This window comes from Apaloderma vittatum, unplaced genomic scaffold (assembly GCF_000703405.1).
Source record: "Apaloderma vittatum isolate BGI_N311 unplaced genomic scaffold, ASM70340v1 scaffold14948, whole genome shotgun sequence".
Taxonomy (NCBI): Eukaryota; Metazoa; Chordata; class Aves; order Trogoniformes; family Trogonidae; genus Apaloderma; species Apaloderma vittatum.
In genome coordinates, this window is record NW_009729228.1 from 35769 (window position 1) to 52033 (window position 16265).

Sequence of the window (16265 nt, forward strand, 5' to 3'; positions counted from 1 at the left end):
GTCAATCTGGCCTGTGCACAAGTGTGGGAGGAGTGGTTGCCTGAAATCCCACATCCAGAAGGTCAATTGCATTTTCCATTCCTGCCTTTTTCAGATCCAAAATCAAAGGCAGGAAGATAAATCCCATGAATTTTTAATGACTTCATGAAATCCAGCTCAGAGAACTGATAAGGAGCAATTCCAGCTCTATATAGCCTCTAACTCCCTAATGAGGGACTGTGAATTTGAATTATCTCTTCACCCATTTAAAGTTACAATAATGGTTTAAATTATCTTCTAGTATGGTGTGTCTCTAGTGACTAACTAAATTAGCCTAAATGACCAGTATTAGATAGGTATAAAATGAAATGAAGTTTGCCTCAAGGCTGTCAACCGAAGTAACTGGGTAAGCGCCATTGTTCTGTTTTTATTGGACTATATAGTTATTTTACTAACTAAGATTGAGTTTACCAGTTCTATAATTTCTATTTTCAGTTCACAACTTGATGTGGTACCTAAGGCTCATGTTATTTTAAATTATTTCTGTAATTGAGAAATAAATTATATTCACATTCTGCTTTTCAAGGGGATTTATGTACTATCTTTTCCTATCATTGTGGCTCGGTTTCTACTTACTTTCCTTGGCAGATGAGATTTTAATTTGGGAAGAAAGAAAAGAGCATTTAATTGAATTTCAGTAGTAAATTGCAGTAATATCAGTGATCAAAGCAAAAAGCAGAAGAATGAAAAGTGTTCACTGAAAGAGTCACAAGGAGAAAATTATTACCAGACAATATTTCTATTGCAGTTTCGTCACGACTGAAACTCCCAATAACAATCAATATCAGCATGTGATGATAATATGAGACTTGTGATAGAACAGTCAATACCCCAGGTAGTGGCAAGCAGATGTGTTTTAAAACTGCTCTGCCTGACACTGTCTCTCACGGGGAGATTGTGGGTATTCCTAGAGCTCATCCTACAACTTTGAACTTCCATGAACCCGGGTATGAGAAAATACTAACAGGACATTAACTTGGGCTCCAGAAAACATTTGCTTTTTAAGATGGGCTTGAAAATGCTGGCTTTTTTCTTTTCTTTTGATATATGAATGCCAAACTTGGAAATATGGTAATCATCCCTAGAATACGAGTTTTTTCTCCTTTCCCAACTTCTCCAAGCTGTGTCTGCTCTCTGTAAGAACAGACAAAACCAGCATTCCGAGTGACTCTTTCTTTCCTGTCTGATGTAAATAGCAACTTTCTGCTGTCCCAGATGGGAGATTTGTGTATGTAAAGAGTTGTGAGTTATTCTCAATCATCTCAGAAGAGTGTTGCCACAAGAGAATAATTATATTAATTCTAAGCTGTGGTTCCCTTTAGTTGTAACAGTACTAAGACTGGAGTTGATCCAGTAGCTTTGTGAAATGTGATATTGCCAACTGCTTAGTGGTCCTAAATTATTGTGTTTGTGAGTGACTTGTGGAGTGTATTTAAGAAAAGGAACAAAAATATTCTGACTAGAAGTGCAAGCAAATAAGAGGAAATATTACAGAAAAATAGGAAAATTCTGTGTGCTTTTCTATTTTTTTGTACAAGAGTTTGCATAGCATCTTTATACGATTATGCTCTGAGTGTCTTTTTGTCATACGAGTAGGTTTTTTTCCCTTTATCACAATTTTAACATATTCAAATTGTATGTGTTCATGGTTATTTCATTCATTCATACTATGCTTAATTCTAGTTCAAGCCTATGTTCATTTTTAGAATTTCTAGAAAGAACTATCCACTACCATCTACTTTTTACTCTTACTTCTCTTGTATTTTTAAATAGGAGACAAAAATGCTCTCAGGAATATTCTTCTTTACCACTTGACACAAGGAGTTTTCATTGGAAGTGGTTTTGAGCCTGGAGTGACAAACATTCTTAAAAGCATCCAGGGAGGGAAACTCTACCTGAAAACAGTTAAGTGTTGAAAAACAAAAAAAAAGTGTCCCTGATACAGCCTTGTAACAGGGATTTGACATTCCCTGTCTATTCAAAATACAGAATGGGATGCATTTCTCTATACACTATATTAGGATTTGAGGTTCGGTTTTAATATCCATGATAACTTCTGTTCTCTTTACCAGGTGAATGATACTCTTCTGGTTAATGAACTGAAATCAAGAGAACCTGATCTCATGGCAACCAATGGTGTCATTCATGTAGTAGATAAACTCCTATATCCAGCAGGTTAGTATCAGTTCATGGAATTAATCTGTTTACATGTCATATAAATGAAATAACTTTAGAGAGACAATTCTGATGTGGAATAAAAAATAGACAATTTACCTCACTGCTCTCTTTGTGGAAGAACCTTACTTGAAATCATGGCAGCTCTGATATTCTGTGAAAGTCAAGTATATAGAATACAAGACACCATAAGCTATTGTTTTTCTGCTAATATGGAAGAACATATATATACAAGTACATGATAGTGTGAATGTTTGAGAGTGATTACATCTCCTGATCACTGTAAAAGAAAGCAACATTATTACAGATGTATTTTTCCTCTTACATGCCTGTTTCTTTTGTCAGATCTGCCTGTTGGAAATGATCGGTTGCTCACAATCCTGAAGAAGTTGATTAAGTACATTCAAATTAAGGTACTCTTTAGATAATGATCCCCCTGTCTTTTTGGAAGAATCTGTTAAACCATGTACATTATAATTCATAAGTGATTCTCTGGTGCCTCTGTTTCTTTATCAGATAATACACTGAACTGATCTCAGTTACTGAAATATAATCATGAAATATATACTGCGCTTAACAGAATTTATGATTGTCAACACCAGATAATGGTAGAATATTTGCATTTGTATAACTCCAATGTGAACTGGCCCAAATCTGCTATTTATATTGCTCCAGCAAAATAAATCATTTCTAAATCCTTGAGGCAATCCTTTTTTTGAATGAATAATTGAGTGTCTAAACTGCTATGTCATTAAACCTACCAGCTTCAATAGATTGTGGAGAAAAATCATTATTTATTCTCCCTCAGCAATGAATAAGAGGATGTAGGCAAATGGCATAATCTAATTTTTAGGTCAATGAAGCAATGAATCCTACCCACACTCATTAGGAAACTAGAAAACAAGTACTCTTTCTTTTAAATTTTAAAATTATTTTTCTGTATTTATAGTTTGTTCGTGACAGTACCTTCAAAGAAATTCCACTGACATTTTACAGTAAGTTCATTTTAAATATTTCCACATGGGTTTGGGACTGCTTTTTAAAGGTTGCCAATTCCAATCTTGAATTGTAGTTCTTTTTGAATCAAAAGAAAGCAATTTCTGGTAAAGTAAGATGTGTCAATGAAGCATAGGAAGAGAAAGACTCGAAGTAGTCTGGCAGTTGTGCTACTGTATGTGTTTTTTTCCACTTTCCAGATGTGTGACAGTAAAGTAGCCCTGAAGTAAGCTGTTCAGATTCTTTGGGGTAGTCAAGATACACATGGGAAAGATTGTTTTTCACAGCAGAGTCGTAATGCCTCTCCTTCCACGGCATAGAATTGTACTGTACTGACTCTCCAAGATGTACCATTGACCAAACTTCACTGAGATGCTTTCTTTTTTATGAATGTTTCCAGAGGAACAGACCATACCCATTCTACCTGTTTCCCATATGTGCAAACATGAAGCTTGAATGGGAGACAGTTGTTGTGACCATTTTTGTTTTAGGAACCAAATATAAAAAAGGAAACTTTTTTTGCTCTCTTGCAGCCTTTCTCAGAGTTTGCATTTAGTTTCTGTAGTAGAACCTCTTGAAGCAAACTGTTAGAAGGCAAAGATCCTGCTGATGTTTTGGCTTACAAGGGAATATGAGTTTCAGCAGATGATTAAATTTCTGTAGAATTCTACCCACATTTCTTAGTGGAAATAGAGACAATTTCATTAGGCTTTCGAAAATTGAGAATGAATGCACTGAAGTTAAAAGACTCTTGGAATAACTTGATGGCAAGTTGAAAATCAGTCAACAGTGTGCCCTGGCAGCCAGTAGGGCCAACACTGCCCTAGGGTGCATCACACACAGCATCACTGGACAGTCAGAGGAGGTGGTTGTCCTACTCTACACTGCACTGGTGCAGCCCCACTTTGAGTACTGTGTGCAGGTTTAGATACCTCAGTATCAGAAGGACAGCAAGCTATTAGAGTGTGTCCAGCGGAGGTCAACCACGATGTTGAAAGGTCTCAAGGGCAAGACTTCCAAGGAGCAGCTGAGGTCACTCGGTTTCTTCAGTCTGGAGAAAAGATGGCTGAGAGGCGACCTTACAGGAGTCTACAAGTTTCTAAAGGAGGGTAGTGGAGGTGGAGGTCCTGACCTCCTCTCTGGTGACCAGAAATGGGACACAAGGAAATGGAATGAAGCTGCATCAGGGGAAGTTCAGAATGGACATTAGAAAAAGGTTCTTCACTGAGAGAGTGACTGGTCATTGGACCAGACTCCCCAGCGGAGTGGTCATGGCACAAAGCCTGCCAGAGCTGAAGGAGTGTCTATACAACACTGTTATTTATATGGTTCATTTTAAGTAGTCCTGTGATGAGCAGGGATTGGGAGTCAGTGAAACTTAAGGGTCCAATGCAAGATATCCTATGATTTCATGGTTCTGTGTCCCACGGCCAATGAGAGTAGCACAAGAAGCAATGCTTGTAAACTGAAGCAAAAGAGATCAATGCCAGACATCAAGAAGGTTTTAACTGTTGATACAGCTGAATGCAGGAACAGGAATGCTGAGACCTCTGCCACTGAAGGCTTCTCTACCAGTGAATAGATGCGAATCAGATTATAATCTGTCCAGAGATGTTCAATGAATACTTGAGTCTCTCTCAGATGTGGAGAGATAACTTGATCTCTCAAGGGCACCACAGTCGTGTTGTTCATGACAGTCTATCAGGTGTGGGAATTGTTCTGAATGTGAGAGAGTTTCCTCTATTTACCAGGTCAGCCCTCCAATGACAAGGGCAAGATTCAAATTTAAGATAGGTCAGGGAATTGTGCAATTCTATATGCAGAGAATTGTATGAGCCATTATTATATACTTCACATTATCATGGGTTTCATAAGGCACAAACAAAGAAAAGCAAAATAAACAAAAATGTGCGAGCAGACTCCATCTGACTTGTAAACACCACTACTATGTTTTAACTCACATCTTTAAGATCAGACTATAACTGATCGTTACTGTACAGAAACTCTCTGTAAGAATGGAATGTACTTTGTATTCCATTTTCTATACTTTCAGAAATTAACATAATTGAAAGCAACGTCCAGCCCATCATCAAAAAGGAAGGTAAATGAGGCCCTTAGTGTATATACTTCTGTATATGTTCATATGCATATACAGAATATATATTGTGTGTATTTCTTTAACACAGTGTATTTTTTACATTGGAACTCCAGGACATCCAGTACTTTGCTTCAAAAGCAAAGATACAAATATTGCACTTAGAACTGGCTGAAATATTATGCATAAAAAGATGACCCACAGATGTTCTCCCCAAATGGATTTTCTCCTTTTTCTACAGGCATTTTTAAAATATTTTTAAAATACTTTTTCAAACCACTTCTTTTAAGTGCGCCAAATATTACTATACTTTCAATAAAAGTACTTACTTTTTTATTTAAAAGACTTATTTTAAGAAATAACCTACATTTGTTTCTTATATCTTGTAGAAAAAAAAAATCCATTTTTTTTCCTGTAGTTTTCAATCAGTTCTAAATACCAATATCTGTCAGATGCCTGGGGAGGATGGTTAACCAAACTGTCTCGAGGCAAAAGCATGACTTAAATATTAATGGTGGGATTGTAGAGAATAAAAAGTGGGGCTGAGACTGTCAAAACCACTTGTGATTTATAGCTTAACTAAAACACCCGTTGGTTTCACTAGCCCAGGTACACTGCTAATAAGATCCAGTTTCCCATTGAAGTAAAAACTCTCAGAAGGAATCTGGTTGACCTCAGCTAAGAAAAAAGGCAGTTAAAAATGTATTGCAAAAATTATATCCAGATTGTTTAATCAATGTTTCAGGAAGCACTTCCATCCAGCAGAAATTGCATGAGCTTGCTTTTTGCTTTTTCAGCAGCTTGTCTGTGCTTCATCCCATTTAGGATTAAACATCATCTAGTATATGTGCTGATTTTTGCTGCCTAGTATCTGTCATTAAATCAGATCCACAGAGCAATATAAATAGATAGATGATTCCATATGGTAATTTATCCAAGATATTTTACAAATCTGATGATGGTGAAGGTGAATCGCTCTCTGAAAGTATCTGTTCTTTGATGTTAAAGCTAGAGACAGAGCATATAGTTTAGGTGATTTACATGATATTTAGAAGTTGAAAGTCAACTGAAACAAAACCTTCTTTCAAAAAACAAATTAAATGTCTGAGCACTTCTATAGTCAAATAACTTTATAAGTTAATGAATATTGAAGAGTTACTCCTTTACATTGCCAGTATGGTGTTTCTGCTTTGGAATATAGTCCAGGGAATGATCTCTGTCCAATACAGCCTTTCTGTTGATGGGTCAGAAATAGACCAAATAGGCCAATTCTGGCCCTTTTGAATTTGCTGTTATTAACAGTATTGAGCAACAGCTTTCATCAAAACTACATAAACCCACAGTCATCTGTAGGAAAAAGCTGTCAAAGTTGTGTTTTAATTTTTTCAACATATGTCAGGAAATTCTAGAAGATCATGATGAAAAGAAGATTCCTGTAAAAAAAACCCAAAACAAAACAAAGCAACAAACCACCACCACCTCCAAGTTTAGAGGCTGATGACCGCTTTGTCCTATCTCACTGTTTTCTACCAAGTTGTACTTCTATTGTCCATACATAGGCAAGTTAAAGGGATCTGAAGAGTTAAATCTGATTGAAACCTAGATTGTAATCATTAAATACTCAATAGATTGATTCTAGACTAAGCAGTGTAGCAAAATATGTCTTTACCTTTTATTCTGCGTACATCTGCTGTATCCATCACATAGCAAGGTACAGTAATGTAGAAAACGTGAATATACCTTTGATATTTTTCCATTAATGCTCATCACTTCTGTAAAAGACTATTGGTGTTTATGAATTTTCAACGTGCAAAAAGACCTTTAAATTTAAATCAGAAACAAGTTAATGAATTTTGTTTCTTTTTTAAAATATTTATGAATGTTATTTAGCCAGACTTGTTAGAAAATAAAAAAGCAATGGGTTCCTCAGCTATTTAAAACTCAGAGTAGGTGAATAGAGCTCTAAGATAAATGAGAATTTTTATGATCCTATCATCTCATTTGTAGCAAATTAATGAATTCTTTAGCTCAAGAGTCTAACATATCATTATAAAATCACCTTTTGTAAAAACAAAGAAAAATGTTGAGGTTTTTACTATTGAAAGACAATTGCTAGCTTCAATTGTACTGTTTGCAGTAATTAACACAAGGTGCATATATTAAAAAGTATTGTTAAATCCTGATCAGTAATTAAAAAAAAAAAAGATATGCAGTATCAACTTCTACATAAATTCATATAAGGAAAGATGTTTAAAGGATTTTTAAGAAAAGTGAGAGGTGGACTCTGTTAAGTTTCTAACTCTGAAAACAGAGTGAGGAATGTGTGTGTTAAATAGATGTTGCTGTAACAATTGTTACAGAAGAACTGTATTGTCATAGAATCATAGAATGGCCTAGGCTGGAAGGGACCTTAGAGATCATCTAATCCACCCTCCCTGTCATGGGCAGGGACGCCTCTCAACTAGATCAGGCTACTCAAGGCTCCGTCCAACTTGGCCTTGAACACCTCCAGGGAGGGGGCAGCCACAACATCTCTGGGCAATTTATTCCAAAGTCTTGCCGCCCTTGTACTGAAGAATTTCTTCCCAAGGTCCAATCTAAATCTATTCCCCTTCAACTTAAACCCATACTATTCGTGGTAATTGACTGTATCAATAGCATGTTCCTAATTTATTTAGCAAATACTGCTCCAATCTGGCAGACAGAGATACATTTGTATCTATCTGTTCTACAGGGATTGCACAAGTTCAAGAGACTTGTTTTGGCCACTGTAATCAAGATGACCTCTTTGCAGATCAAAAAATTATAGCTATTAATGCTCACAGATATCCTTACAGCACTTCTATGAAGTTTATTCATCTTTTTTTCTTTACACTGTGTGATGACTGACCAAGTCTTGGTGGCTTGGAAAAAAAAACAAAGTGCCAAATAAAAAAAACCCAACAATTAAAAAAATCCAGGCAACAAAGAAAAACCCCTAAACTAACAAACAAACACCTTCTGAAAACAAACATGATGGAATTCTGATTAAAAGAGCTAGTTTCCTTGGATATCTATGCCATTAGTAGGAAATAACATGACAAACATTTATCTCTGTAGTTCATTTCTAAGCTTTCACACAGTAGTTTTCATGCTAGTCACTAGTGAAGCAATAGCCATAAAATTCCAACAACATTGCAGAATAAAGCTCTTACCTATATATAGGAAGGAAAACTTCCTTTCAGCTTCTGAGGATCTGTGTTTTGCCTGACACCTGTCAATAGATGTTAAAAATATCAAATACGCAAAAGTAAAAAAAAAAAAAGTTGCAAAAAGTAAGTGTACGATAGGATCTAAATTTAAGACAGCATGTGAGGCAGTTCAATACTGTACAGCATTGCTGCAAATGGCTTCTCAGATTTAAAGTATCCTCCATTACCACCATCTGATTTATTTAGGGTAAGGAGAATAATGTTATCTTCATCTCAGCTCCATGGAATAGCATAAATATTTCTATGACTATTTGTAACATGATGTGTTTTTTCCTGTGTCACAGACCCATCTATCACACAGCTCACTAAATTAATTGAAGGAGAACCTGAGCTCAAAATAGTCAGGGAAGGGGAGACAATAACTAAAGTGATTCATGGAGGTTGGTATGCTTTCAGCAACTCTATTTGTATTAGTTAAAATTTGAAACATTCGCTATTCCCAGACAGTTTCTGTGTTATAAAGGTGATTCCTGTGATAGGTTAAAACAACTGTGTTATGTTTCACAAGACCTTCTGAAAGTGTTGTAATTTTGTTGCATAGCTTCATTCTCCCTTCTCATGCATTTCAAAAAATGTTTTTTATGCCTGCCTGCTTTGCCTAGCCACAGTCAGACAGCATTAGAAACGCTCTGCATGCTGGCATAACATCTGTCTCTGAAAAGAATTATTTGCTGGTTGTTGTCCTGCAATCGAAATTGCAGTAAGTGATTCCGTGATAGAAAGGCAATTTTTTCAGACAGAGAACAAAACTTGACCTTCTGCTTTGTGTGGGACATTGGCAAGGTCACACTTAGGGTGGTTTTAAAGGAAAAGCAGCATGTGACCATCTTAAATTTGAAGTTAGTTACTTGTCTCCTCTGAACATTTTTATTTTTCATAACATATACTATGGTATTTCCTTGTGTGCTTCAGTAAGTTTCAGCATCTCAAAACCAGCACTTGTACTTGATTAATGTCTTCAATTTAAAAATCCTTGTAGAACCAATTATTAAAACATACACCAAAATCATTGATGGGCGACCTGTGGAAGTGACAGAGAAAAAAGTAACAGAAGAAAGAATTATTCAAGGTAAACTACGCTGAGCATACTTATGTATGCTACTGCATACATAAGTAACACATCTTAAGTTCTGTCAAAGCAGATTAAAGCATGTTAACCATGGAATTAACCTAAGTGTTAAATAGGAAAAAAGTAATTTAAAAGGCAATCCTTTTATATCTGATTAAAATCATTATCTTACACATCTTTTTTACAGGTCCTGAAATAAAATATGCCAGAATTACTGCAGGTGGCTCAGACAATGAAGAAAAATTAAAGAAATTGCTTGAAGAAGGTTAGTATCCTTGTTTTCTTCCTTACTTCAAAAAATATTTAAAATAAAATTATATTACTTAGATAATTACTGAATGGTTACTCCATATTTTCAGCTATGTTCATACTGCAAAATCATACCCAGATGATTAAACTTCAGAACCTGAGAAATGTCCAAATCTAATGTTCTTTTTTGACTCTCAGATCTTCATATTTCAGTCAGCTCCAGAGCTGACACTGCCTGGGTCTAATATATAGTATGCTATGTTTGTCATAAAATATGGTGTTTTCAGTGTTTACACAGAATTTAATGTCTTAACAGATGAATTTTGCAGTTCAGCAGAACACTATGACAGGATTAATTCAGTAATACACTGTTAAAGGATTGTCAAATGTCTTCTGTAAAACAATTTTTTTGCCATAACCTGTATCCTGTCAGAGGTTACCAAGGTGACCAAATTTATTGAAGGTGATGGTCATTTACTTGAAGATGAAGAAATCAAACGACTTCTGCAGGGAGGTAATTCGGTGTATTATAACTAACCTTTTTGCAACAGGTTATGGTAACTGAAAACCCTCTCAGATACGTTAACTCAACGTTTTAAAGACTGACCTAGGGGAAGTGTAATTTCAATGGGGAAAAAAAATAGAATGCCATCTATGAAGTGCCAGATGTCTGGGAAATCGAAATACGTACCAAAATTTGACTAATCAATTTTTAAATAATATTGATTATGAAAAATATAATTTTTTCAGTCTTTAAAAAGTTATCAAATTAAAACTCAGGGGAGCAATGAAGATTTATTCCACTAGCTGTGAACTCTTTTTCTTCCAGCAAATTTAAATCTATGAAAAAGACTTATTAAGTGAAAGTATCGTAATAGGCCAAATTCATCTTACTTATTAGTTCTTCAGAAATGAATATTCATTGCCCTCAAGTTAATAGTTAAAGGCATGTTTAGCATCCTTCTTTGCTACAGGTGATGAATATCAAGGCATTAACTTTAATTCTCTTCAAATATAGAATTCCAAGGAATGGTTTCTTTCCTTCTTGCTCTCCTAATTCTAACTGTTTTGGCAATATATAACCAGTAGCTGTAGAAAATTGGTAAAAGATCTTGTGCTTATGAACTTAATCTTTATCTATAAATTTGGAATGTTCTCTGCTTAATGTAGATTAAAAAAACTATCTATAATAGCACTAAGGAATAAAGAAAGAATTCAAGTGTCTTGGTTTTAGTAAATGGTACTGTAAACTTGAGTCAGAAGCTCAAAAATGTTTATGTTTCTCTCGGCATAAATTAAATGAATCCAGTTTATGTTCACTTTTCAGTAAGTTGCAATCCTGAATGCCAGTAAAATGGCTCATAGTCAGCTGTGTTTTCACTGAATTAAATTCTGTAGTCCTTCAAAGGCACTATTCTGTGGTTGTGATGTAAACTTCAGTCCAGTAAAGGATTTAGGCATGGCCAAACAGCTGAGCAGCTTTCTACCAAACCAAACCCTGGGGTTGAAAATACAGCTAGTCTTAGTGAAAAGCCAAGATATGGCTATGAATACTATTGACTGTATTTCTTCTCTTTTAAACCTCTAAATCTTAGTTTTACAGATCTAAGCCAGAATTTGCCCTAAATGACTGGAGAGAAATAAGAACTTCCAGAGGGTTTTCCATCTTATCCTAAGTGTCACAGCTATTTGGAAAGGGTTGTTCTCTGGAGATGCCTATTTAAGGTTTGATTGTTTAAAAGGAAAGTTGAAAATGAAAGAATTTTTAGGAAGAAAATCTCTCCATATACTGGGAAATATTCTATTAGCATCAACCAGATAATAAAGAGCAGGATCAAACTTTATCTGTAGTTCCGCTCAATATACTAATGACAGGTCTGATGCCAGAATCTAATGCTTAAGATTATAATTGTAATCATCTTCAGTTACAGAGGTATACACCTAAATAGACATAATCTGTAGAGATACATCTCTACATCTGTAGAGATCTAACTGTGATCATATAGTGAATGAAAAAGAAATAAATAGTTTCTCTATAGTAAATTTGGAAACAACAATATTGTCTCTTGAATTCTTGGGTTTTTTTCCTTGCTATTATGTTAGTTTGCACAAGCTTCCTGCTTTACAGAATGGACAAAATAGGCAGATATGTTTCTTGTTTTAATTTGATTTTTCTCTGTCTTTTCTATAATTTATTCAGTCCGCTACCCTTAGCTACCATGATAATACCTTACCATACACTTAGACAATAAAAGCAGATATATATTTTGCTCTACAGTTGTTAGTGTTAATTGTGATAATGCCTTATAGCCCTCTCTTCTGTATCAAAATACACCCATTTTACTGAAAATTTCCTAAGCTCAGTCACAGATGAATGTGTTACCACTGTTTAACGTAAAAGAATGTTTTCATATGAGCTGTAATTATACTCATAAAATATGCAGGGCTGCTTATTACAATTGGCAGTCTTTGCTGAAACAAAGCTTCAAGCCAAGACTGCAATGAATGGCTCAACCTTAGAGAAGGAATCACCTGTGGCAGGGCCAAGGAAATCAGCAGGACCTTAAGGCATGAATAACATGGTGACCTGCATACACCTACACGCCCAAAATGCCATTGTTTCCACTGAAGGCTCCTTGCCTATGGAAAAATACTGTGCCAGATTTAACTCATTTGTTTTTGATGCTTATCGTAGCTGGAACTGAGTACACCAAGGTTACTAAAGTAATTGAGGGAGAGCCACAGATTATCGAGAGAGAAATCAAGAAAGTCCATCTGGAAGGTTAGTTTGTCTAAAAATCCAGTATCACTAAGACCAGCTTTGTCTGAAGTGATCATTCCAGGTGGGGTTTTTATAGTATCTATTCACAAAAAAATACTTAGGTCTGAAGCCAGTATTTTAGCAGGAAGGGGTTTGTAATTGATTTAGAAAAGAATTCTTTAACTGATATTGCAGAGCAAAATGCTGAGCCTTGTCTTGTGACTAAAAGGAACTAAAAGATTTGGCAAGCAGAGTAGGTAAGAGGAAAAGTTGAACCGTAAAGCTCAAGTAAGACCTAAGCTTAGGTAAAACCTAAACTTTGAAGGAACACACACCAAAAAATTGCCTTTTCTCTAAGCAGCACAACCAGAAGAAGAACACGTGAGTTGTTTTTTAACTTGAGTTATTTCTTGTTAGTGTTAGTGTGATCTGTTGATGTGAGGGTGTTGTCAGCTTGGTGAAGGGGGGCGGTAGGGTGGAGGGAGTATAACCTCTGGGGTTGAGTAAATATCTCATAGGCTCTTGGAATTTCTCTGTGCTTATCCTGTTCGTGCATGAGGGAAGATCTTGGGTTTGAAAAAGCTGAATGGTGTTGAAGTACAAAATTAATCTCTTAAAGGAGCCTCATACAATTCAGCCTGGCATTATACCAGGAATTCGGTCTTCAAGTTTAACAATAATTTTTTTTTATGATCTTCATTCAAAGTTAAAAAGTAGCTTGTTTTGGATTTCTTTTGTATGTCCTTCTCCAATTCTAATAATGCAGAATAAGTTATTCTGTCAGCTTTCAAACTAAATTAATAGGACAAAATATTATGGTTTGTGGAGAACGAAGTCAACGTATATGTTTCTACTTTTTAATTTTGAAGTCTGTGCTAAATGCTGAAAGTATACTATAGTGTTTGGATAGCTTCAATGTTGAGTAGTACAAGGTATGCGGGGAAGTAAACTATTGCCTGAAAATGACAGATAGGTGCAATCTTTGACCATGAGGTTTACCAGAAAGTGTATTTGTATGGACAGCATGTAAGTATGGAAAGCATACTTCAGATGGACTATGCTCTGTCCTTCTTAAGGCAGTGCAGAGCTTGAAGTTTTCTATCACGATGGTGCAGATACCCAGTGTTTAGCCTGAGTTGCATTGAGGTGAAGCTGGCATCTCAGGAGTATGTGTTTATATACACTGTACATCAGGATGAAAAGACAACTGACTGCAGCAGGTTAAGTGAAGATGCAAGTATTTCATCGCTGTAAAGAAGAAAAAATGCTGAAGTTAACATTCCTGTGAAAACAACAGAAGAATTATCTCAAGCTTGTGAAAGGTTTTTCCTCCTAATTAGGAGACACGGTTTAAAAAATATCTTAGGTTTTGATGAGAAAAGGAAAAACTCTCCATAGTTTCAGTGAGTCAATATTTTCGAAAACTGATATACTTCTTAATGAGTGTGGTACCTATTCAATAGCCCACATTCTACTCTACCTTTTAAAACAGTAGTGTCTGAGAAAATTAACCGAACTCTAAATGTGAAATCATAATGTGAACTCAAAATGCATCAACCCCTAAACAGAGCTGGAAATGTGGTCAATATCTTGTGATGGTTGAGTTTCAAGCATATCACTTAGAATCAATTCCAGATGTAATGCCTGTGTAGCACATCTGGATATCCTCTGCCAAAAGCTGAGACTGAGTCCTAGGCTGTACATTAAACTGAGCTTGTACATCGACGATAGTGCCACATGGAGTTTGCTGAATGAAGAACATGGGCAAAACATGCTGGCACCTGCCTGCATCATGTAACTATCGTGAGATCAGCATAAATAATGGCTTAATTCTTGCTATTAAAATGTAAAAATACTTTTGAAATGTTGGTGAGATTTGATGGATGACTGCACATGGTAGAAATATCTGAACTGTATTATAAGCCTTCACATTTCAGGTGATCCATATGCAAATAGTATAAAATTCTTAATTTGCTGAAAATCTTATAGAACAAACTTTGCAAGTCAACAATGGGTTTCCAACATTTCTAATGAGATTTAATTCAAAGATTCTTACAAATAACTTCTGACTGCAACATTTCTCTTTTCTAGATGCACCTGTACGGAAAGTACAACCAACAAGGCGAACACAAGGTAAAAGAAAAACATACATTTAAACATTTCAACACACAAGAAATGTTATTCTCAATTATGTTAAAAATCAGGAGGAAAAAAAACTTAAAGCAGAGTTCAAAAGGCAAGAGTTGCATTTATGCTTTTTTAAAAAAAGGAAGTTTAAAAAATATTTGTATTATTAAGTATAGGGTTTCCTTATTTCTTTTTTATATATATTTCCTTCTGAAAACAGCTTAGATTATGTGCTTTGTTCATACACTGTTACAAATTAAGTTAAAACCATCAAAGTGAGATTTGACTCTGGAGTCTGAAACTGTTGAAATGGCACTGGGTTGCCCCCACCATGGGATTTGTAATTCACTGACGCTGCATTATTTCAATCAATTAGAAAAATGAGAGATCATTGCAATTTTACAAGAGTGAAGATTCAGCATCACGTTTCATCTTTCCTCTTCACATCTGTTTCACAAGTAAATTCAGTATACAGTGTAACCATATTATATATAATTGCAGGTAATAATTACAGTTCTTCCTCTATTTTTCCCAGGGGGAACAGCAAGAAGAAAGACAAGACTAGCTCATCCATAAAACCTTTCCAAGATAGAATTCACAGAATTACAAAATAACAACATGGTCTTTGAGGGGAAGAGAAACTGGTTTTGGGAAAACAAGAACATTAGAAAATGATATTGTTTTGATAGAATGTAAACTGAACCACGAATCCACAAAAAGATGTGAAGCTGCAGATACTCACTGCTAGCAAAGTGCTTACTAGGTGAAGTAGTCCATTTGAGGTGCTTTAACTGCTCTTGATAGTAAACATTATGCAGGGTGGCATCCTGGAATTTCTGAAGTCCATCAGCTTCTGTAGAACCAGGATTCCTTCTTCTGCAGGCTAGTAAGTGTCTGCAGGATTGGATTAAAAAACAGCAGGGAACAATACAGAATGTATTTTATTATTATTATTATTTCCACTAAATAAGAAATTTAAATGAAATTAGATCATTTCTAGAAAAAAAAAACGAGTGACTTTTAGAATAATCTAAGGAAATATGAGATCTTGACAGAGCACTTTTGGTTCAGTATTATTGTACGCTTTTTATAAGTCAAAATTCATCGCTTATTTAACGTCATAATGACAACAGTAACGATGCTTTTTCTAAGCAAATATGTCTTATGTTAAATGTATCCTTTTTTTGTTCTACATTGCATATCCAAATACCATCTAGTAACGTGGCTAATGGAAGCTCTTAAAGAGAAAAAAAAGCAAAGAGAATGAGCTTCTTGAAATGTATTTGAAATCATTTTGACTCCTTTATTGATAAGAAAAATCATTCCCAGTAAAGGAATCTTATACCAATACACATACTGAGAAAGTGTTTTACCACTTTTACCTAAATGTGTCTTTTGATTATTAAAGTAGATGATAAAAAGGATAAATAAATTGCATGCAAACAGTTAACTCAGCATGGAAAAAGGTTTTACAAAAATGAGGCTAGGTCTGAAAGCTTTTAT

The 16265-nt window shown here is 35.2% G+C and overlaps 1 protein-coding gene across 1 annotated transcript in view; it reads left to right on the plus strand.

Moving 5' to 3' along the window:
* The window catches only part of POSTN (periostin, osteoblast specific factor), a 34417-nt gene extending 19014 nt beyond the window's left edge, over window positions 1-15403 (plus strand). The window contains exons 13-23 of the mRNA XM_009874372.1: window positions 1813-1943; window positions 2112-2214; window positions 2560-2627; window positions 3164-3209; window positions 8841-8936; window positions 9536-9625; window positions 9813-9890; window positions 10308-10388; window positions 12570-12656; window positions 14727-14768; window positions 15298-15403. Coding sequence (XP_009872674.1) covers window positions 1813-1943; window positions 2112-2214; window positions 2560-2627; window positions 3164-3209; window positions 8841-8936; window positions 9536-9625; window positions 9813-9890; window positions 10308-10388; window positions 12570-12656; window positions 14727-14768; window positions 15298-15338 — 863 coding nt within the window. The 3' untranslated portion in view covers window positions 15339-15403. The remainder of the gene's footprint in view (window positions 1-1812; window positions 1944-2111; window positions 2215-2559; window positions 2628-3163; window positions 3210-8840; window positions 8937-9535; window positions 9626-9812; window positions 9891-10307; window positions 10389-12569; window positions 12657-14726; window positions 14769-15297) is intronic.
* Window positions 15404-16265: the final 862 nt, after the last annotated feature.